The sequence below is a fragment of the Ranitomeya variabilis genome, chromosome 4, assembly GCF_051348905.1.
Source record: "Ranitomeya variabilis isolate aRanVar5 chromosome 4, aRanVar5.hap1, whole genome shotgun sequence".
Lineage (NCBI taxonomy): Eukaryota > Metazoa > Chordata > Amphibia > Anura > Dendrobatidae > Ranitomeya > Ranitomeya variabilis.
The window spans coordinates 33139110-33164243 of record NC_135235.1 but is presented as its reverse complement, the minus strand read 5'-3'; the positions used below and the strand labels follow the sequence as shown (position 1 = coordinate 33164243).

At 45.3% G+C, this 25134-nt stretch overlaps 1 protein-coding gene across 1 annotated transcript; it reads right to left on the bottom strand.

Moving 5' to 3' along the window:
* Positions 1-1931: 1931 nt before the first annotated feature.
* On the bottom strand, positions 1932-22279 carry ANKRD2 (ankyrin repeat domain 2). The gene is made up of 9 exons (XM_077257040.1): positions 21996-22279; positions 20920-21027; positions 13371-13532; positions 12449-12556; positions 10567-10665; positions 8544-8642; positions 8268-8366; positions 7677-7775; positions 1932-2219 (listed from the first exon to the last, which is right to left on the bottom strand). Exons 1-9 carry the CDS (start codon positions 22197-22199, stop codon positions 2121-2123), a joined length of 1077 nt encoding a protein of 358 aa, XP_077113155.1. The 5' UTR covers positions 22200-22279; the 3' UTR covers positions 1932-2120.
* Between the last annotated feature and the right edge of the window lie 2855 nt (positions 22280-25134).

The window sequence follows — 25134 nt, the reverse complement described above, 5'->3', positions numbered from 1 at the left end:
TCCCTATGAGGGTCTCTTCTCCTAAGTTTAAGCCTCGGTTCATCGGCCCGTATAAGATATTGGAGATTCTTAACCCTGTTTCCTTCCGTTTGGACCTCCCTGCATCCTTTTCTATTCATAACGTTTTTCATCGGTCATTATTGCGCAGGTATGAGGTACCGGTTGTGCCTTCCGTTGAGCCTCCTGCTCCGGTGTTGGTTGAGGGTGAGTTGGAGTACGTTGTGGAGAAAATCTTAGACTCTCGTGTTTCCAGACGGAGACTCCAGTATCTGGTCAAGTGGAAGGGATACGGCCAGGAGGATAATTCTTGGGTGAATGCATCTGATGTTCATGCCTCTGATCTGGTTCGTGCCTTTCATAGGGCCCATCCTGATCGCCCTGGTGGTTCTGGTGAGGGTTCGGTGCCCCCTCCTTGAGGGGGGGGTACTGTTGTGAATTTGGATTCTGGGCTCCCCCGGTGGCTACTGGTGGAATTGAACTGGTGTCTTCATCTTCTCTGTTCACCTGTTCCCATCAAGATGTGGGAGTCGCTATATAACCTTGCTGCTTTGTTAGTTGCTTGCCGGTCAACAATGTTATCAGAAGCCTCTCTGTGCTTGTTCCTGCTCCTAGACAACTACTAGATAAGTTGGACTCTTGTCCATGTTTGTTTTTGCATTTTTGTTCCAGTTCACAGCTGTAGTTTCGTTACTGTGTCTGGAAAGCTCTTGTGAACAGGAATTGCCACTCTGGTGTTATGAGTTAATGCCAGAGTTTTAAAGTAATTTCTGGATGGGGTTTTGATAGGGTTTTCAGCTGACCATGAAAGTGTTCTTTCTGTCTTCTGCTATGTAGTAAGTGGACCTCAAATTTGCTAAACCTATTTTCATACTACGTTTTGTTATTTCATCTTAATTCACCGCCAATACATGTGGGGGGCCTCTGTCTCCTTTCGGGGTATTTCTCTAGAGGTGAGCTAGGACTAATATTTTCCTCTGCTAGCATTATTTAGTCCTCCGGCTGGTGCTGGGCATCTAGAATCAACGTAGGCATGCTACCCGGCCACTGCTAGTTGTGTGTTAGGTTTAGTTCATGGTCAGCTCAGTTCCCATCTTCCAAGAGCTAGTTCCTATATATGCTGATGCTATGTTCTCTTGCCATTGAGATCATGACACCATATATAATTGGGGTATCTTTGCGCCCCCTAGCCCCGGAGACCTGGCTGCCTCTGCAGCATTATAGCTGTGCCCTAAGCTTATTAGTGATATCTGATTGAGATGGTGAAACTGAGAAACTTCTAGAATTACAGGATATTTACTGCTGATTTATGGTTTTGGTGCAAATGCTTTTTAAAGGGGTTGTCACCTTTTTATTTACTCTATAAGAGCATTCTGGACCCTCATATTAGTCAGAGCACATAGACCACTGATTTGTGCAATGTCACCTATCCCCTGTGGTGGCGCTACAGAGGACCCGATCACTTGTCCTTAGGTTTCTCCAGAGATTGCAGATAATCGCTTCAGGTTCCAGAAGTAGCACACCTTTTATTCCACCTATCTTTGGGGCAATTCTTAAACAAAGATGAATGATCAAAACCCCTTTAATAAGGAGGAGCTCTTATCAATTAGCAGCAATGGAGACTAGCTAAACAGTATGTTGTTCTCTGGAGGACCCAGCACATCCATTACATTACATTGATGTACATGGGCATCATGTAATACTTCCTTGATCCTGCGGAGGCGCTGCTTCAGAATAGAACAAGACAAAACAAGATCAATTACTTGTCAGTGGGACTTATATATAAAAAGGTTATTGTAAAATGGACACAGTCATAGGGGAAGGAAGTGTCAGCTCCAGGAGAGGAGAGAAGTGTCCGATGTCCTCCGTATCCACAGAATAATGGACAATACCAAGAACCAACAACCCCAAAATTATATCAGGAACTCCCAATACAATTATACCATGAAACTTTATTTTACTTAGAAGCGATGCTTTATACAACATTTATATGACGACTGTACATAATTCACTGTATCAACAATTTACAAAAATAATCTTCAGAAGCGATGACTATAATCACATCCAAGAATATACTCTGTGCACATCAGCAATAAATAAGAGGCCGATGACTTGTCTCCACTTTACAGCTGCTTCTCCGAGCCGTCGTTTGATCGTTTCACCAATGCCTCCCGGATGTCCGACTGCCACTGCTGCACGAGATCTGTGGGGGTCTTACCATCCTGGACCACACACAAAGGAGAAAGCGGGTTACTTTACTGGTATCTGTAGTTCTATTAGTCACATTCATACAAGCTCGGACTGGCCCACGGGAGAACAGGAGAATCCTCTGGTGGGCCGCCCCTGTAAAGGAGTGCTGATGAGCAGCGCTATCGCACTTCATTCACTATTTACAGACAAAGGCAAAGCTAGCCAATTTAATATTACATAGAAGCAAAAAGTAAATTTGCGTAATAGGGTCAGGTACGCAACTGAATAGTGGTCCTTAAGGTGAATGTTATTGGTGGGCCTTTCTAACCCAGTCCCACACTGCATCTGCAGCGCCCCAGAGTCCTGGTTGTTGCAGTACTGATGCTCCGCCGCTAAGGTGGGCTATGGTACGTCTGATGGCACTAAAGGAGTTCACCTGACCAGGTATCACAGACACCAATACACTTCACAGTCTGGCCTCCAGGGGGAGCTAAGGGTTCCATGTATTAGGCCACTCCTCACAATCTGGTAAAACTGGGGGTTGGATAGGAAGTGAGAGAGAAGCTGACTGGGAATCGAACAGGCAACACCCTGTGGCAGGGGGTGTTGCGGGGAGAGACTCAGGGGGGTCCCTGTCAGGGGTGGGATCCTGACAGAGGCCTAGCGAACAGAGAGAACGTTACGGGACCGCGCCTGCACTAGATAGCGGCGGTGCCCTAAGAAAGGACAAGAAGCGAGGTATATTGTGCTGAGTGAGAAACGAGATCAACGCAACAAGGAGAAATACCAGTAGGAGTCGTGCTGCAAGACCGAGGCAACATCCTACTGAGGCGCGTAGCCGGTGGCCGGAACGCCGAGGAAGTACTAGGCTCCAAGCAATACTTCAAACCTACGGCAGGACAGTCAGCTATAGGCGGGCTGTCTCACACAAATCACCTACGAAGACACAGGGGGCAACAATAGGAGAGGGGCGACACTAGGGTCCCGGAAGAGCTCCGAGCCTACCCATCATACGGGTGCGTCCTAGCCATATCATCTGGGGGACGGAGAAGAACATCAGAATCGAGTTGTGAGGGAACACGAGAAACAGACACAACAGTTGTGGGGACTATCCCGTAAGCACAGCAGGGGAGGACCACAACACACAAGCGCTAGAAGGTAGGCACAGATTTCCACCTGCAAAGGGAACTCTGGAGGTGCCATCGGACCGGCCGGACTTGCGCAGCCTGGTTAACCGTATTCCGGACTGAGGATCCTGAAGCCTTCAGTAAAGAGACTGCAACCTGGTGTCCTCGTTATTTACTGTGGCCAGCACCGCACCGCACCACCACCACCATCCACACCTTTCATTGGGCGCCCCTCAGCAGGCTCACGGACCGGGTCTAGCCACCGTGACAACCCCAGAGCAGAGACTCAGAGGCCCGGTACCGGGTACCCCTCGGCCCTGCGGCAGTGGGGGAGCTACAACTTGGCGTCACGAACAGGATCTACTTAAGCCTGAGGAATCAGGTCATGTGTGCCATGGAACTGTGATTTATTGTGCTTGGACTGTGACTTATTGCAAAGACTATGGACTGCCACTTGACGCCAAAAGTTCCGCCATTACAGTGCCACGGAGAGCGCAGGAGGAGAAGAAGGGCGTGGAAGTGGGTGTGAACAAGCTGAAGAGCGCGAAAGACAATGGCCGCCCAGTCTAAATATTTCGGCCCCTTGAGGACGTGTCCGTCAGCAGCCGAGATCCGCCTCCTGATCCTCAATGGTGGGCAGAGACAAAGAAAACGAGACCGCCCACGAAGGAGAGAGTGGGAAAAGGACCAGGAAGAAGGAGTCAGCGACATGGAGGACGCCATGGCGAGCCACCCGGAGTCGGAGCGTGGGGTAGGAGCAGAGGACTCCCCCAGCTACCCGGAGGGGCACCGCAACCAGGCCTCCACCGCTGATGTTGACTTCCTGCAGGCCGGAGTGGATGAGCTCGGCGACCAACTACGGCAGACGCAGCTGAGCACTGAGGCCGGGTGGAAGAAGACCTTCATCGGGAGCCTCATCAGACGTCTGTTGGCAGCCCCATCTGGTCCGGAGCAGGAAAGAAGTTCCAGCGCTTTGAAGCCAGAAAGCAAGGCCCTGCCGGAAAGCGAGGTGCTGCAAACGGGGATGACAACGCCGCAGTGCGAGGCCCTGCAACTAGCGTTCCAGACCCCAGCGGAGACGGAGCAGGTCGGCACCGGAGGGACCGCATCTGAAGCAGGTATGAAGAACGACCCTGCCTCGCTGGCAGAGGACTTGCTGGTAGGCCCCGTCGCGGTACCCCCTCTCCCTGGGACTTATAGACTCCGGCGCCTTACACCCTGGGATCGGACCATGGGTATGGAGCACTTCTTAAAGGCCCCGATCTCGCCGATCACCTTGCCGAGCGAGGTCTATGCGGAGCTACGGCCGCCAGAGCGAGAGTAAACCTCGATGCCATGGATATGTAAATAGTTAACTGCTTGTTTCCCTGCTTTTTGCTGCTTTAAACCCGACTAGGGTTATTCTTAAAGGGATCCCTTTGTTTACCCGGGATCCCTATTGCTTTTTTATTTTTGTTTTTGTTTTCCCTTTCTGCTCCTTTTAACCACCTATTTGGAAAAGACTGCTGGATCATGAACACTGCATGATTACAAACTTATTGTAAATAGTTTGCACCTTCTTAAAGGTGCCCTCTACTGGTTTTATAAAAAGAAAGGACTCTTTGCGAAGAAACTGTTCCTGGAAGCAGTACCGGAGTCCTTGCTGCGTACGGACTTGCAGCTTGAGAAGTTGCACTACCTCATAGAGACTTGGTTCCTTCTTAAAGGGAACGTTCATCGATAGCACTTAAAGAATGATGATGCTTTAAAAGAAAGTACTAATAATGTTTACGCATAAAGAGTTATATATAGTCAGACAGTTGATAGTAAGAAATGTTTAATGATGTGTCAGAGAATGAGGACAGGAAGTGAACCCATACGGGGTTAATCGGTGAGTCCTCTTTGGAGCCATATAGAGATGGCTCGGTGATCCTGAACTGAGAGATGGATGATACGTTCTATACTGTGTATAGTAGCAGAAAGGCAGTAGGCCCGGGCGGAAAGGGGCGGTCCTGCAATAGAACGAGAGGCAGTAGGCCTGGGGCAGATAGACAGGCGGTCCTGCAGATTTAAAGATGGAAAATGAAGGAAAAGTTGATTAGCTTTATAGTGTTTTATAAGAAGGTCTTTAGTGGATTCAGCGTGTACGTCCTTAAAGGCAACGTTAAATTATTGTTCAAAAATTTGCACTTAGTAGAATACCCGGTTGGGTAAGAAAAAGTTATTTATAGTATGTTATTTAGAGTATTTAACCATGTTTGTAACGTTCAAGTGTCCTCACCTCCCATAAAGGGAAGCTCCGTTCGAACTTACTTATTGTTATTTGCATTTCAAAATTGTATGTATTTTTGCTGACATGTATTGTTGTTTTCTTCCCAGTCCAGGAGTACTGGATTTAACCGGGGGGGAGTGCAGCGCCCCAGAGTCCTGGTCATTGCAGTACTGATGCTCCGCCGCTAAGGGGGGCTATGGTACGTCTGATGGCACTGAAGGAGTCCACCTGACCAGGTATCACAGACACCAATACACTTCACAGTCTGGCCTCCAGGGGGAGCTAAGGGTGCTATGTATTAGGCCACTCCTCACAATCTGGTAAAACTGGGGGTTGGATAGGAAGTTAGACAGAAGCTGACTGGGAATCGAACAGGCAACACCCTGTGGCAGAGGGTGTTGCGGGGAGAGACTCAGGGGGGTCCCTGTCAGGGGTGGGATCCTGACAGAGGCCTAGTGAACAGAGAGAACGTTACGGGACCGCGCCTGCACTAGATAGCGGCGGTGCCCTAAGAAAGGACAAGAAGCGAGGTATATTGTGCTGAGTGAGAAACGAGATCAACGCAACAAGGAGAAATACCAGTAGGAGTCGTGCTGTAAGACGAGGCAACATCCTACTGAGGCGCGTAGCCGGTGGCCGGAACGCCGAGGAAGTACTAGGCTCCAAGCAATACTTCAAACCTACGGCAGGACAGTCAACCATAGGCGGGCTGTCTCACACAAATCACCTATGAAGACACAGGGGGCAACAATAGGAGAGGGGCGACACTAGGGTCCCGGAAGAGCTCCGAGCCTACCTGTCATACGGGTGCGTCCTAGCCATATCATCTGGGGGACGGAGAAGAACATCAGAATCGAGTTGTGAGGGAACACGAGAAACAGACACAACAGTTGTGGGGACTATCCCGTAAGCACAGCAGGGGAGGACCACAACACACAAGCGCTAGAAGGTAGGCACAGATTTCCACCTGCAAAGGGAACTCTGGAGGTGCCATCGGACCGGCCGGACTTGCGCAGCCTGGTTAACCGTATTCCGGACTGAGGATCCTGAAGCCTTCAGTAAAGAGGTAAAGAGACTGCAATCTGGTGTCCTCGTTATTTACTGTGGCCAGCACCGCACCGCACCACCACCACCATCCACACCTTTCATTGGGCGCCCCTCAGCAGGGTCACAGACCGGGTCTAGCCACCGTGACAACCCCAGAGCAGAGACTCAGAGGCCCGGTACCGGGTACCCCTCGGCCCTGCGGCAGTGGGGGCACTACACATCCATACATGATTTATAATCAGTGGTTACTGACAGTGTCTGGGGGATAAAAGGTTATTGTGGCCGACATTTGGGTTACGACCATATGGTGGTCTTAGGCTCGTTTCGCCCCATGTCTCGGCCTCTGGTCGTGGCTCCATTGTAGGCTTCTGTCTAACTAGGGCTCAGACATGACCCCCCGATTTGGGCCACAGACTTCACTTAGCAAAACTGGGTTGAAAACACAAAACCTTGAGTTCCATTTTTTCCCAAGAAAGTCCATCTTTAAAGCCAGACACAACCTAGGCTGAGACGTGGCGTGAGGCTAGCCTTCGATTAAAGAGTTAAACAAATTATTAATCAGCACAAATCTAGGAAGAAAGCAGAAAATGCACTAAAAAAAGAGGGTTCTCCAGGCAGTGTTGGCTTTGGTTGACCGATAACATTTACTCTTGGGGTTCAATGTTCAGCTACATGCCAAAAAGACCTGACCCTAGTAGACAAATTTTCTGTTGATTTTTCTAATATTAATTTGGTTGGCTTGTTTACTGAACGATGATATCTTTTTCTGCAAATAGTGAATCAAGTCCTTCACAGGGGTGGCCCACCGGAGGATTCTCCTGTTCCCCCGTGGGCCAGTCCGAGCCTGTGTTCAGGGTATAATGGCCACATTCGTAGTCCTCACATTAGAGGAAATAAGGTATATTGTGTCCCCACTTTAATACGGAAATGCAGCTCACTGGAACATGAAAGGGATTTATCATTCCAGATCCTAGAGGACTATAAGATAAATAGTCATCAGGACTGTATTAAGTGAAAATTATTCTCCCACCCCTCGCTTGTAGATGTAGTTGGGTCGTACTCACCCAGTTTTTTGCCATCATGTTGGCGCCATATATTATTAGCATTTTGATGATTTTATACCGGTTAAGCCTGACGGCATCATGTAATGCGGTATCACCTTCCTGTAGCCAAAAAAGCAAAAGTACAGCGTTAGGCCTCATTCACATACGAGAAAACCGGACTGATTATTTTGATCAGAGTGTCATCAGATTTTCTCATTTGTGGAGTCTGAGAAGTCTGTGAAAATTAGACCACACTCAGATGTCATCCAAGTGCAGCCCGATTTTTCACGCACCCATATACGTGCGTTACCGATTCTGACCCGACCCTCAGATCAAAATCGAACGACATGTGAATGGCCGCATAGATCACCACAAGTACAAGTGCGACCTGTGACAAGCGCAGAGAGCACTGGTACGCGAAAATCGGGCGTCTGAATGAGGCCTTAATAGCCTTCTATTGGGTTTGCCTAATGACACATGTGCGGCCACCGTTCACATCTATGACTTGTACGATTTGTCTGGAAACTCATTACTTGGAGTCTTGCAGTTTTCTTATTACAGTCCACTATTTTACAGACAGTCAAAAACGAAAACAAATCTCCCAAATCTTACCCTGTCTTTGGCGTTTATCTCCACCCCAGTAGCAATCAGATGCTCCACTATGTCTGCATGGCCTGTACGTGTAGCAACATGCAGGGGGGTGCTAAGAACCTAAAATAGGAAAAAATATACTCATTTATTAAAATGAATGACTGTTGTTATCGGCGCACAACAATAACATTGCAAAAATGTTATTAATTAATAACAATTAATATAATAATTAATGTTTAATTACTCCAAAAGGTTAGAGATGATGAGACGTGAGACGCCTTGTGCCCCAGGTCTTACCTTGTCTTTTACGTTGATTTCAGCCCCGTTTTCCTGCAGAAGCTTTAGGACGTCCAGCTTACCCCCCCGGCAGGCCCAGTGGAGGGCGGTGCAGTCCAGCTATACAGGAAAGATGAAGAGAACATCCTATTCGCATTGCTAATTGATAATATGACTGAGTGTTCTGGTTTTTCTTTTTTTGCCAAGGTAGAAGCGCAATTTTTTTAATGCAATTTTGCTAAATTGCTGCAAAATGCTGTTTGGCTGCAATCTATGAAAGCTGCCTAAGGATATGTGCACACGGAGTCTTTTTGCTCAGTTTTCGTAGAAGAAAATGAGCAGAAACTCAGGAATTTAGAGTTTTTGAGGAGGATTTGGGAAGTGCCAGCTCAGTTTTTGCTCCAATAACTCCTCAGTGTGACCATAGCCTAATAGTAATCAGAATGCAAAGACCAGGAGTAACCAGAGTTTGTATGAGGGTCGCTACCTTCTCCACCAAAAAAAAAAATACTGCCTGTGTGAAAAGGAGCCTTGCTTCATGCTGTTTAGTACCATTGGGATCCATGGTACTTTATCAACATCCCTTGTGCACTAAGGAGGTGAAGCTGTAAGTGTAGGTATCCCTGGTGGTCTGAGGGAAAGAAGCTGTAAGTATCCCTGGTGGTCTAGGGAAAAGAAACTGTAAGTGTAAGTATCCCTGGTGGTCTGAGGGAAAGAAATTGTAAGTGTAGGTATCCCTGGTGGTCTATGGCAAAGAAGCTGTAAGTATCCTTGATAGTCTAAGGCAAAGAAGCTGTAAGTGTAAGTATCTCTGGTGGTCTAGTGCAGGGAAGACATCATTGCTAATATCCCTGGTGGTGTAGTGGTTCATTTAGACATCCCTAGTGGTCTAGAGAAGTAAATATAAATGTTAGCAGTGGTCTAGAGCAGTAATTTAAGCTTCCCTGGACCATTGTGGTTAATAAGAAATAGCCCTGGTGGTATACTATTGACAAGAGGTTAATTCTACATTCTGTGTCTTTTCTTTTATGGAAAGGTAAAACTGCTATTCTATTATTGCTGCTGAAAAATGTATATTGGCACTGGTTTGGCTCCCAGTATCTCCTCCTGGGCAGGCTGGTGTCATGCCGGACGCTGTTCACACTAGGGCATCCGACAGACAGCGGTAATTCCACTTACGTCCACTACACGCTCAGTGGCGTCGGCTAGATTTTATCCAGCTTGCTCGGGGTTAATCTAGCTGGTGATCAGGTTGGAGGCTGGGTCATGCCCACGGCCTTTAAATAGTCGTGCTGGACTTTGGGCGTCGCCGATTATAGCTTGTGCTTTATGCCTGGTGATTCCGGTCTGGAGTGGTGGTCTTGTTGTAGGAATATCGTATCTGGTGGTGTATTATCCTTTGTAATATTTCTCCTTCCTATATTTGTATTTGTTTTGCCCTGTGCACATTATAGTGTATTCCTGTGTGTCTGCAGCATGGTGCGTTTTTCAGTTTTCCCTGTCTGTGCTTTCTGTGGGGATTGGTGTGTGGTCTCTGCACTGGGTGGCGGGTGGTGGTTTCAGCTTAGGGCTGAAACAGGAGTCAGGGTCAGGCCTGGCGGCCCAGACATACACACCACTAGTGTAACTTCTGGGAAAGGGACAGACAGGGTTTCCCTAGCCTGAGGGATATTACAGGGGCCCGGGTAATCAGTCTTAGTCTACCCAGTACTCCCGTGACAGCTGGTCACTTTCTGACCGTGTGGCAATTTTGCATCTAAGAGGACTACCTATAGCCATGTGCTAAGGGTGCTGTGCTAATTCGCACATTGGCCCTATCCCCACTATCCCCATTTTCCATGGAAGGTTAAATAACTCCAACTTAGAAAGTAAACTAGGGAGGATCCAACCTGAGGACCATGGCAGCTCCAGGCATGGCAGAAGGGGAACATGCCAGACCCTCCTGCCCAGAAATGAGGGCTGTGGTGGCATTGTCCGGCATCACTTAGGCATCCCCACTTTGATTATTGCCATTGTTTGCTTATAATACAATTTACAGTCTTACCCGATCTCTAAAGTTGACAGAAGATCCACTGTCTATGAGTTTCTTAATGATTTCCATGTGACCCTCCAGGGAAGCTCGATGGAGAGCTGTCCGCTTGAACTGAAAAATAATAGCCCACAATTAAATGCACAAATTATATTTACAGGGGCTTTTCCAAAATTAATGGCACAGAAGACTACTCCGTAGGAACAGTATATGGACCGAGTGGTGGTCTCCTACATGGGAAGCGGGAGCGGACACAGATAGAAGACGACCTCTCTGCAGGAATAGTATACGGACCGAGTGGTGGTCTGCTATATGGAAAGCGAGAGCAGACACAGATAGAAGAGGACCTCTCTGTAGGAACAGTATCTGGACCGAGTGGTGGTCTCCTACATGGGAAGCGGGAGCGGACACAGATAAAAGACGACCTCTCTGCAGGAATAGTATACGGACCGAGTGCGGCCCCCTACATGGAAAGTGGGAGCAGACACAGATAGAAGAGGACCTCTCTCCAGGAACAGTATATGGACCGAGTGGTGGTCTCCTACATGGGAAGCGGGAGCGGACACATATAGAAGAGGACCTCTCTCCATAAACAGTATACGGACCGAGTGCGGCCCCCTACATGGGAAGCGGGAGCAGACACAGATAGAAGAAGACCACTCTGCAGGAATAGTATATGGACAGAGTGGTGGTCTCCAACATGGGAAGCGGGAGTGGACACATATAGAAGAGGACCTCTCTGCAGGAATAGTACATGGGCCCCTTGCAGTCATCAGAAAGCACAATTTTTCCTGCTTTTGAGGCAGTAGTGGCCCTGTGGCCCTGTGTGGCTGCTGAGGGAGGTGTTACTAACAGTATGTCTGCCCTTGACGGGACGGACTGTCATCAAGAAGTATAGGTCATATTTATGCCCACCATCACATTTAACCATGGCTCCCCTCCTGCCCAGCAGTTAACCAACAGGAGCTGCACCATTTCCCTTAGATTGGACCTTATGCCAAAATGGGACAAATTTCATGTAATTGCCCAAACCCCCAATTCATCTGTAGTTTCCACTATAAAGGGTTTGTCTTGTTATACAAGTTATCACCTATCCACTTGTTGATCAGTGGAGGTCCAGCCACTGGGACCTGCATCATTCAGTAGAATGAAGAACTTGAAGGCTAGAGCGGCAGTGTGCACAGTACATGCTCCATTTATTCCCTAAAGGGCTACCAAATGCGGAGCTTCGCTTTTCACGGCATCCCCATGGGGAATGAATGGAGCCACGGTCGGGCGTCCACCCTGCTGTGCCATCTTGTAATGGGAAAAAAGGTTCCCTGGTCTGCTGATTATTGGGACACCCATTGATCGGCAAGTTGTCACTGTAAACCCCTTTAACCCACAAAACTTGTGATTTGATCCCTACGGGTTACAAGACTAAGAAGCCCCTATATTTGGGAAGGAGAGTCCATTTTGTCCATACATTGGTTGCTTTTACAACAGATGTCCCTTAGAGAGTCCTCTGTCCTTGATCTCACCCCTACACCGAGCTGCGGGACTTTTTCATGTAATTGAAATTCATTACAACCATCGAGCATCCCAAAAGGCTTTGGTGCTCCTATTTTTAGGCTAATAAATAAATAATTGCAGACGTGTCACATGAGCGGGTCGCCTTACAGCTCGGCTGGTGATATGTGCAGCGCTTGCGGCTTTCAATCACATTATCGGTAAATTAGACCAATGTTAATGATTGTTATGATTATCGGGCGTAGAACTTAATCTCGTGGCAAACTTTTGGCTCGGGCGATGGAATGGAATGCAAAAAGTTGGCCAAGAAATGCCTTGATGAGATACGGTTGATGCCCAAATGTCTTAGATAGTGCGAACAAGCCAAGGAGACCTCTTTTAGACGTACCTCATCACAAGTGTCTGGGGAGCCACCATCTTCTAAGAACTTCTCGATTACATTCATTTTACCTTCAACGGCGGCTTTCAGGAATGTGTCTGGACTGATGGGTTCTGTCTGTAGGTCAAAAATTTATTTTTTTTGACTGATATTGTATTGATGTATAAGATACATTTGATCTAATCTCTGAGAACAGCAGAGTCCTCCTTTGCTGAATATTTTGGGTTTTTGGAGGATCTACAATAGGATCTCATAGTAAGCCGATCTATATAAAGGTGAGAACTTATGTCCTCCATTCTGGCAATTGGTGGCGATCCCAGGAGTGAGACCTCGAGGATCCACCAAATATCACCTATCCACAAATTTTTAGCAATAGAATAAACCTTAAAGTCTTTTTTATAAGTCTACCAAGGGTTGAGTCACATAACTTCAAGACTCCATCTCATTGTATAAATAATTTTTTACTACAAATCAAAAAAACTGATGTATTATTGGATCTGTCAGTGGTAGAAGCCACTCCTCACATTTATTAAAGAGCAACTGTCACTTGCAATAAAAATCTTTTTTTTTTTAGAAATAATCTGGTATAAATGCCGCTGTTCTCCTGAATCAGGCGTTGTTTTTCTTTTTTTCCTGCCTCTCTCCATTCCTGAGATATGGCTCCTTCTTACCTGTATGCAAATCAAAGTGGGCGTGGTCCTGATCTCTTTTTTATGGGAGTGTCTTTGGAGACCACACCTACTTACTTAACAAGATTAGATTTGTATACAGGGAAGAGGAGGCCATATCTCGGGAAAGGAGAGGCGCAGGAACAAAAGAAAAACAACGCCGGATTCAGGAGAACAGTGACATTTACACAGGTTTAAAAAAATACATATTTATATCAAATGACAGGTCCACTTTAAGTCTACTAAATTGAACACATACTTACAATCTCTTCTATTTCTGGCTTAGGTTCTGGAGCCACCACTTGTGACTTCTTCTTCTTACGCTCTTGTCTCCTTTTGCGTATTTCAATAAAGTTTTCTATTCCGCCAATATCTACTATTTCCTTACGCAAATCCACAGACGTTTTCCGTACCCGATCTTCACCCTGTGAGAGTCAATGGTTATTGAGTGGTCAGTCTATTATTACTTACAGGCCCGAGAGTACAAATAATAAAGAACAAAAATCTTGAAAGAACTTTTAACATAGGACTTCTCACTAGGTGACAGGTGGCTATTATTTTACTCTCACACCTCCCCTGATTATTCAATTTTTTTTTCTAAATCTGCTATACGGTCCTAAAGATTTAGTCCTTACAAAGGGGGTGTGGCTCACAGGGTAATTATGCAAAACTGCACAAAGACACGCCCCAGAGGATCCCGTGAGCTACACCACCTTGGTAACGACCATAAAATTTAGCACAAAATAAAAAGGCCCATATCTCGGGGTCCCTATGGCGGATTTTAAAAAAGGAAAAATGCAAGATTCCTGATATTTTCTTTTTTTGTATAAAATAGGGATATATAGAACTGAGCAAAATGGTCAAAAATCATTTTTTAAAGTGTACATTTTAATATAAAAACATGATGTAAACAATAGGTCATTTTGTGATGACACATTACTGTTAATAACTTGGTCACGTTTAAGCTATTTTTCAGACATACTTCATAAATGGGTAAATATTTCTGTGGTTTTATTTTTTACTAATATTTTTTTTCCTATTTTTATTATTTTTATAATTAACAGTTTTCCTAATTTCATACCTTAACATAGAATTTATCATTTTGTCATGTGTCATGAAATAGTTATTTAATATGCGGTAATACTTTACAAATGCTGTAATTTACCCTTTTTTTGTTGTTCATTAACTTGTGCCACCAGAAGGTCTCTATGCAAATTGACTGTTGCATATTTAATTTCCAAGAGGAGCATTATATGGCCTATAAGTCTCCTTACACTGGCATGTCAGGCATGTCACTCTCCACAAAAAGAGAGACTACTCCTTAAACACCAGAATATCAGAAAATGCTGCAGTAACATTGGAGGACAACAAGGGCAATCTGGGACAGCTTTAAATCAGTGTTTACAATCCCTATCAAAACGAGTTTGTAAGCACAGCATATGCGGTCTAATAGCAATGGTCGATAACCTAGAGTACAGACATTATTTTTAATAAGAGGTAAATTGCAAAGTTGCCTATTTTTTAGACGAACTTTGTAATTTTAGCCATTGGGAAAATTGAGACTAACCCTTTAAGGGTGGGGAAAAACAGAGAACGATATTATTATTATTATTATTATTATTATTATTATTAAGAAGCAAAAAGCCTAAGAATGGTAAAATACATTGTCAATAGATCTAATAGACTTTAATGGGATTTTCAGGCAATATAATGTCTACATGACCTAGTAGTTCGAACTCCAAATTACCATCCACCAAGACTGGAGGTGGCATAGGCGCCGCGTCCACAGAACCCACCACCTTCTTTAGAAGAGACCTGTGGAACACGTTGTGTATCTTATACACCGTAGGGAGCTCCAATCGGTACGCTACTGGGTTAATGACGGCGGTGACCCTAAATGGACCAATAAACCGTGGACCCAATTTAAGGGATGGTATTTTGAGTCTTATGTTTTTTTGTGGATAACCACACCCAGTCATCCACACTCAGGTCCGGACCTGGCACACGCCTACTGTCAGCCACACGTTTGTACCTTGCACCCACACTCAACAGGCGCTGTTTAACTCTCCTCCAGACTGATGACAATTGTGTTCCTAACTGGTCCTCCTCCGGAATGCCGGAAGAGCCCCTCTGACTCAAGGTACAAAATTGAGGATGTAGCCCGTAAACACAAAAAAACGGAGACTCCCCAGATGACTCCTGGCGGTGATTATTGATGGCAAACTCAGCCAAAGGAAGTAAGGTAGACCACTCCTCCTGGTTATCAGAGACAAAGCAGCGTAAGTACTGTTCCAAATTTTGGTTCATACGCTCAGTCTGACCATTTGACTGAGGATGAAACGCCGAAGAATGAGATAGCTTGATTCCCAGCCGTGAGCAAAACGCTCTCCAGCCACAAACTGAGACCCCCTATCAGACACGATGTCAGACGGAACCACATGAAGTCTGACCACCTCCTGCACAAATACTTGGGCCAGAGTCTTAGCGTTAGGCAACGCAGGCAAAGACACAAAGTGCGACATTTTAGAAAACTGATCAAGAATCACCAAGATGACCGTGTTTCCAGCTGATGAGGGCAAATCAGTGATGAAATCCATGGAGATTTCCGTCCATGGCTTACTAGGCACCTCAAGAGGAAGTAGTGTGCCAACAGGATGGGAGCGAGGCGTCTTAGCCCTAGCGCACGTGGTACAAGCTGACACGTATGAGACCACGTCCTGTCGGATCTTGGGCCACCAAAACCGACGTGACACCAACTCCAAGGTACCTCTAACCCCTGGGTGACCAGCCAGGACAGCATCATGATGCTCCGCCAAAACCTTTAGGCGGAGATGAAGCGGTACAAAAGATTTGTTGACGGGAAGCTCAGATGGTACCTCCTCCTGAGCCTCGGCAATCTCAGCCTCAACCTCGGTAGTGAGAGCCGAAACCACAACACAACACCCTTTTGGAGGATGGGTACTGGATCTTCCCGAGGTTCTCCCCCCGGAAAACACCTGGACAGACCACAAAATTGAACTACGTGAAAAACAATGCCCAGCGAGCCTGCCTGGGGGACAGACGCTTGGCAGACTCCAAATACAGCAGATTCTTATGATCGGTAATAACAGTTACCTGATGTACCGACCCCTCCAAGAAGTGTCGCCATTCCTCAAAGGCCAACTTGATTGCCAACAACTCCCTGTTGCCGATATCGTAGTTACGTTCGGCGGACAACAGGTTCTTGGAGAAATAGGCGCACGGACGTAAACCACTCAAAGATGAGCCTTGAGATAGTACCGCCCCCACACCTACCTCAGACGCATCGACTTCCACAACAAAGGGTTTAGATACGTCTGGCGGCACAAGAATGGGGACTGAAACAAAACTGTTCTTAAGAAATTCAAATGCGCGCACAGCAGCCTCAGGCCAAACGGAGAAATTGGTACCCTTTTTAGTCATGTCAGTTAGCGGTTTAGCAATGATGGAAAAATCCTTGATAAATTTCCTATAGTAGTTAGAAAACCCAAGGAACCGCTGAAGTGCTTTCAGGTTATCAGGACGTTCCCAACGCAGCACCGCCTGCACCTTAGCGGCGTCCATTTTAAAACCAGAAGCAGACACAATATAACCCAAGAAAGGCAACTCTTGAACAGAAAATACACATTTCTCAAGTTTAGCATACAGCTTATTCTCTCTGAGAAGCTGTAACACCTGCCTGACATGATCTAAATGAGTATCACGGTCGCAAGAATATATGAGAATGTCATCTAGGTACACGATAACGAATTTCCCCAAAACATGCGAGAACACATCATTGATGAAATGTTGGAACACTGCAGATGTGTTAATCAACCCAAACGGCATCACCAAATTTTCAAAATGACCCTCAGGGGTATTAAAAGCCGTCTTCCACTCATCACCTTGACGGACTCTTATGAGGTTGTACGCCCCCTGAGGTCAAGCTTGGTAAACCACTTAGCACCTGCCACCTGGTTGAACAAATCTGGAATCAGAGGCATAGGGTATGGATCACGAACCGTAATCCGGTTCAACTCCCTGAAATCCAAACACGGGCGTAATCCGCCATCTTTCTTCTTCACAAAGAAGAACCCTGCTGCCACCGGCGAGGATGACGGCCTGATGTGCCCTTTGCTCAAGCTTTCAGCAATGTAATCCTTTAACGCTTGTCTCTCCGGACCGGAGATGTTAAACATCCTTGCTTTAGGCAATTTGGCCCCAGGTTTAAACCTGATAGAACAGTCATAAGGACGATGTGGCGGCAGCTCTGAACAACCCTTCTCGGAGAACACATCCACAAAATCCAGAAGTGACTCCGGAACGCTTGAAGTCACCGCAGCCACACATGTGGCCAGGCAATTCACCTGGCAGAACTCGCTCCACCGAATTATGTCCTGAGTTTTCCAGTCAATTACCGGGTTGTACATAGACAACCAAGGAAAACCCAAAACCACCTGAGCAGGAAGATTCCTGAGCACCTTACATGTAACCCGCTCGGAATGTAGAACTCCAATGTGGAGTTTCACCTCAGCCACAAACTCAGTAATCTCCCCCTGAGAGAGAGGAGCAGCATTGATGGTGACCACGCGGATAGGATGAGACAGTTTTTCAATCCTAAAACCTGCTGTGCGTGCAAACTCCTCATCAATGAGATTTGTGGCTGAACCACTATCCACAAAAACAGTAATTGGCAGCTCGCTGCCAGCGATAAAAACCTTAGCGGGGAGCATGCACTGAGAAACCACCATGGAGGATATACATAAGCTCAGATTGGTCTCCTCCACACCCTCTGAGCTGAGAAGTTTTCCGCCGTTGCGTTTTTCTTAGGCAGCAGAGGACAGATGTTAATAAAATTACCAGTTTTACCACAGTAAAAACAGGCTCCCTGCTTCCTTAGCTCAGGGGCTCGACGCTTCACATGTGACACCCCTGAGATTTGTATAGGCTCCGTGGGCTCACCTGCAGCAACCACACGTGAACCTAAACCCTCTCCCATAGGCGGTGTTTCATGCTCCCCCTGACGCAAACGGCGATCAATGTGGACAACCAGACTCATGGCGGAATCTAGAGAAGCAGGAGTCTCGTACATCAGAAGGGCTTTTTTAACCCTTCTAGAAATCCCATATATAAACTGACTCCGCAATGCTGGATCATTCCATTGGGTATCGATCGCCCAGCGACGAAATTCAGAACAGTAATCCTCTGCAACTCGCTCCCCCTGGCGAATAGAGCGTATCTTAGATTCTGCAAGAGCCATTTTGTCAGGTTCATCGTAGATTTTCCCAAGACAGGAAAAAAAACTCTCCACAGAGTCAAATGCAGCAGAATCAGATGGCAAAGAAAACACCCATGCTTGGGGATCCCCACTCAACAATGACAACACCAGGCCCACACGCTAATCCTCATTACCTGAAGATATCGGGCGCATACGGAAAAATAGTTTGCAAGCTTCACGAAAAGAAACAAATTTACTGCGTTCCCCAGCAAATTTTTCAGGCAAAGGAAATTTAGGCTCAGCAACTCTTCCTGTCGCTCCAGCTTGCACATTAGATACTGCTAGTCCCTGTTGCTGTACTGCCCCCCTTAACTCTGTGACCTGTAGGGACAGCGCCTCCAACTGGCGGGTTATGGAAGTCATGGGATCCATGACAAAACACAAAAAAAAGAAACCGCTTTTTTTTTTTTCTCTTTTGTGTTGTTGGGCCGATTATAATGTCAGGGAGAGACTAGGTGAGCGAGAGCTAATAACCCGGGCCCCTGCAATTTCCCTCAGACTAGGGAAATCCTGACTGACCCTCTACCTGGAGTTTACACTGATGGTGTGCATGTCCAGGCCTCGACCCTCGCCCTGTCTCCTGAGCTCAGCCCTAGGCTGAAACCAACCGCCCACCACCCAGTGAAGAGGTAATACACCAATTCCACAGTTAGCACAGACAAGGATAAAGGAAAATATACACCATGCCGCAGTCACTCAGGAATACACTATAAATGTGCAGGGCAAAATAAATACAAATATAGGAAGGAGTAAATAAGACAAAGGAAAATACACCACCAGCAACGAATCTCCAACCACCAGCTCTCCTCACCAGACCGAGATAACAACGCACAAGACAGAAGCTATAATCGGCGACGCCCAAAGATCAGGAGAACTATTTAAAGGCAATGGGCATGGCCCAGCTTCCAATCCGAGGATCAGGTAAATTAACCCCGGAACAGCTAGACAAAATCTAGCCGACGCCAACGAGCAAATAGTGGTCAAAAGCAGAATTACCGCTGTCTGTCGGACGACCTGGCCTGAACAGCGTCCGACAATGACAATGTGCAAAAATATACTATATGGAGGTCTATGAGGGGTGCATTATACTTTATGTAAGACTATGGGGTACATTATACTATATGGAGGATTAAGCAGGGTGCATTATACTTCTATTATAGTGCCCCAATACTTTTATGTACACCCCTGCTGTGTATAATGGTTTATTTTTTTCTATGCATTAAAGAACAGCAACAGAACAGGGGATATATACCAAGATGGGGGATATATATACCAGGATGGGGCCCATGAAAAAGGACATATATACCAGGATGGAGCTAGGATGAGGGACATAAATACCAGAATGGAGGGCATATATCATATAATCAGGGTGGGGCCGGTCCAAATCTTGCACTGGGACCCTTCAGACTCTAGTTACGCCACTGATACCATACTTTGACATCCAAAGCTATCTCTCCTGCTGTCTTCATGAGCAAGATGCTTGGCCCAGCCCCACAATGACAAAGGATTGGGCATTTTAAAATCCAACATGTCCCATCATATTTAACACCCAAAATTAGGAGACCTTCGTAGAAATTGAATTGTATTCTCCGGGAGATAAGCTCCTGCCAGAGAGAGAACATAGGGGCTCTCGGTCAAGTTGAGCGTCCCTATGTATGGCGGGACTAAGGAGAGATAGCAGTCGGACAATCTATTTCCTAAGTGGCTTTAGTACACTAGACTTTAGCCTTCCAGCTGGATTAGTAATATCACTTTTTATTACATTTCTCTAACGTTTAGAAGGACAGACCTATTTTTTTACCCCACAAAACTTATGTAAAAAAAAGTCATCAAATCAATTGCAAGTTCTGCTGCCAACTCTCAGGTCTGGCTGTGTATATTCTTTTGTAATTTAGTGCTCTGCGCTGCTTGTAGCTCTGTGTGCTCAGCTGCTCTCTGCAATAATGAAAGACCACGGACTGCTGAATGCTATATATCACACAAAGGCCGGAGAGTGAAATGTGGGCAATAATGGGAGCCGGGTGAGAAGTCCCAACATACAGGAGATTTATAACCTCATTGTAGATTGATAGCCAAGAAAATAATGTGGTAATAAACTGTACTGCCCGAGAGTGTGGGCAAGGAGATAGATAGATAGATAGATAGATAGATAGATAGATAGATTAGATATAAGATAGATAGATAGATAATAGATAGATAGATAGATAGATAGATAATAGGTAGAAAGATAGATAGATAGATAACAGATAGAAAGATAGATAGATAGATAATAGATAGAAAGATAGATAATAGATAGAAAGATAGATAGATAGATAGATAATAGATAGATAATAGAGACATAGATAAATAATAGACAGATACTAGATAGATAGATAGATAGATAGATAGATAGATAGATAGATAGATAGATAGATAGATAGATAATAGGTAAATAATAGACAGATAATAGATAGATAGATAGATAGATAGATAGATAGATAGATAGATAGATAGATAGATAGATAGATAGATAGATAGATAGATAGATAGATAGATACCTGCAAATTTGCCAGATTCCGGTTCACTGAAGGTTTGCAGTTTTCTTTATTTAATTCATTCCTGTCTATGTCAATCACACCAGTTTTCCGAAAGCGAGGTTTCAAGGTCTGAAATAAATGTAGTCATGTGTTTTTACTTGTAGCTTTATTCTTATAAAAGAAAGAACTGAAGAGTAAAACAATTGAAGAGAAAAAAAATGTAGGTATTAAATATAGGGGTTGACTTTTAAACCACAATTAATAATAATAATATTATTATTATTATTATTAATTCTATTATAATGTATAAAAGTATATTGCTCTATCCTGAGATTATTTATAAACTGTGCTATCTCATAACATATTTTGGATCACCATGATTAGTAATTGCACTCATGACACTGATATTTGGCATCAGATTACCCGAATGATACCAGTTACATGATACGATATTACTGGCGGTACTGTGTGACTGAATGGCAGAGTATTAATCTTTACTGGGTCTATTTATTAATTCTGTTAATTTGTGCTATTATTTTATTATAAGCTCCACAAAATGAGAATCAATTATTAAAAGTATTTATTACCTAGCCTAATATTTTTTTTGTTACTTTTAAACATCATCTCCATTGTTTGATCTTATTACAACTACTGTTCTGTCTATTTATCTATTCTATCTTTCTATATATTATCTATCTATTATCTATCTATCTATCTATCTATCTATCTATCTATCTACCTACTTATTCATCATATTGATTTATGAACCTATCTGTTCATCTCTAGCATACAATTTTAACAATTTACCAAAATTTGGGCTAATTTTCCACTGGTTGTCCAATCTAATACAATTTTATATATGGTATATCTACAGTTAAATAACCATTATTCAAGGATCCACAAAAAAAATAAAATTTTAATGCCTTACATATTGAATAATAGTAATTGACTTCAGTCAAAAGAAAATATATATTTACTTGCAAAAAAGTTATTAAAAATTATTAAGGTTATTTAAAAAAAATCTGAGAAAATCCAAATAATGCAATAAATATAATAATGTATGTACTATAATACAACAGCATAAAGTTATCACTCACCTCATTTTCTTTCTCGAGTTCCAATTTTTGGTCAATAATCTCGGTGGCCCATTTCACGTTGTCCTCCATTTTTAATATTCCAGAATAGAATTGCAAATGGAGACTGATTTTGGTGCTGAATGCTTGGTGTTGATGTGTATTTGATAGAACAGACAGCAGAGTGGTAGTTAGAGGATGATGGGGGTAGAGGGAAGAGTTGTCCATTTCATTTCCAATTCTCAGGGAACTTTATAGAGAACGTCCAGGGACAGCTCCACCCATGTATCAATCAGTAGATTCAGGGTCCATCATTCCAAAACCAACAGGTGTAGCCTTCTCGCACATGACCTGGGAGCCTTCAGCATGAGCTCATCCTGCCACATTATGTCATGTCTCTAGCCCTGACCTTATGTCACATTCTCGCCCCCTCCTAAAGTGCCTCATGTCACAACAGTACCAGGATCATCCTCCCTGCTCTTGTTGTCCTTGATGAAGAATGGGGCATGCTTTAGGGCCAGGAGAATTTTTATAAAAAAAACAACAACGAAATGATTATCTTTTTAAGAACGTAGAAAACACTCCAATAATACACTAATATTATGACACATTACTGAGATAATAAACTAGTATAATAATGTGCTAATATAATAATATACAGTACTGTTATAATAAAATACTTCCACCATGTTGCAGTCAGTTAATAATATAATACTATAATAATGCACTACTATGTGTTTTTTTATATATTTTTTAAAAAGTACACATATACCAACTTTGGTGTATGATCCATGTACTTTCAGACAACTTGACCTCATTTGACAGATGATGTGATAAACAGACAATCTACTAATTACTTTATTCATAAATTATATTGTCTTACGAGAAATTCCCGAAAAACTTCCAGACTCAAGGTGTTTCCCTTCTTTGTGACCTGGTACCCACTGTCTATTGTCAAGTGTAAACTGTAGCAAGTCCAGGAAGTGGAGGCAGGTCCTTCTCTCTCTATAGGAAGTGGAGTCAGGTCCTTGTCTCTCCACAGAAAGTGGAGGCGGGTCCTTGTCTCTACAGGAAGTGGAGTCAGGTCTTTGTCTCTCCACAGGAAGTGGAGGCGGGTCCTTGTCTCTTTACAGGAAGTGGAGGCAGGTCCCAATCTTTCTATAGGAAGTGGAAACGGGTCCTTGTCTCTACAGGAGGTGGAGTCAGGTCCTTGTCTCTCTACAGGAAGTGTAGGCAGGTCCTTGTCTCTTTACAGGAAGTGGATCAGGTCCTTGTCTCTCAACAGGAAGTAGAGGCAGGTCCCAGTCTTTCTATAGGAATTGGAGGCAGGTCCTTGTCTCTCTACAGGAAGTGGAGGCGGGTCCTTGTCTCTTTACAGGAAGTGGAGGCAGGTCCTTGTCTCTCCACAGGAAGTAGATGCAGGTCCCAGTCTTTCTATAGGAAGTGGAGGCGGGTCCTTGTCTCTCTACAGGAAGTGGAGGCAGGTCCTTGTCTCTTTACAGGAAGTAGAGGCAGGTCCCTGTCTTTCTATAGGAATTGGAGGTGGGTCCTTGTCTCTGTACAGGAAGTGGAGGCGGGTCCTTGTCTCTTTACAGGAAGTGGAGGCAGGTCCTTGTCTCTCCACAGGAAGTAGATGCAGGTCCCAATCTTTCTATAGGAAGTGGAGGCGGGTCCTTGTCTCTCTACAGGAAGTGGCCTCTGACACCATTCACCCCTCTCTCTGCCTGCACCCCGGCCATCACTCACTCACTGCACTCAATTGTATTAATATCTGTCAGACGCGAATACAATTGATATCGACGCCGAATGGGACAGGAGCAGAGGAGCTGTAATCGGCTCTCTGCTCGGCCAGGAACCCCAGCAGGATACAGACCGCTTATAGCCTGCGTCCTGTTGGAGACAGAGCACACAGGGGATGTCAGATGGCGTGATACAGAGACAACATCGCGCCATCCAGCACCCACGGATGTACTTCATGGAAGATGAGATGAGGAGCTGGGCGAAGACGGGGAGCCGGGATTAGGTGAAGATAAGATTTTTTTCTTATTTGACTTTGCCAATAAGGCTATGTTACGTGCCCACGGTCAGGAATAGCAGCATTTTGAATGCAGCATGTTTTCGCCACCTCCAAAATGCTGCATTCACAGGAAGGATATATATCTTGGTACCGTGTTAATTACTGGCATTCTAATCATGCAGTTAAATCCATATGGTCTTAGTTTATTATGCGTATTTAACGCATCTAATGACTGGCTATGGAGGAAACTATGGAGCGGAGATTAGCGTCTCCACTGCCGAAATTAACATGCTGTGGCTTGTAAGCCTGCACCGAGGGCGAGTGTGTGCAGCGGTATATAGAGGCACAGTGGCCAGGAGATATCTATAAATCCCATTAACTGTTCTTGTAATGTAGAACGCAGCGTTGTGGACATAGCGCAAATGCTATAACAATAGGGGCTGACTGCGGGGACATTGAGGGGCTGGATGTGGGGACAATATGAGGGAGCTGGCTGTGGAGACCTTGAAGGCCTGGATATGGGGACAATATGGGGGAGCTGGCTGTGCTGACAATATGGGGGAGCTGACTGTGCTGACAATATGGGGGAGCTGGCTGTGGAGACATTGAGGGGCTGGATGTGGGGACAATATGGGGGAGCTGGCTGTGGGGACAATATGGGGAAGCTGGCTGTGGAGACCTTGAGGGGCTGGATGTGGGGACAATATGAGGGAGCTGGCTGTGGAGACCTTGAGGGCCTGGATGTGGGGACAAAATGCACGAGCTGGCTGTGGAGACTTTGAGGGCCTGGATGTGGGGACAATATGGGGGAGTTGGCTGTGGGGACATTGAAGGGCTGAATGTGGGGACAATATGGGGGAGCTGACTGTGCTGACAATATGGGGGAGCTGGCTGTGGAGACCTTGAGGGCCTGGATGTGGGGACAATATGAGGGAGCTGGCTGTGGAGACCTTGAGGGCCTGGATGTGGGGACAATATGGGGGAGCTGGCTGTGCTGACAATATGAGGGAGCTGGCTGTGGAGACCTTGAGGGCCTGGATGTGGGGACAATATGGGGGAGCTGGCTGTGGAGACCTTGAGGGGCTGGATGTGGGGACAATATGAGGGAGCTGGCTGTGGAGACCTTGAGGGCCTGGATGTGGGGAC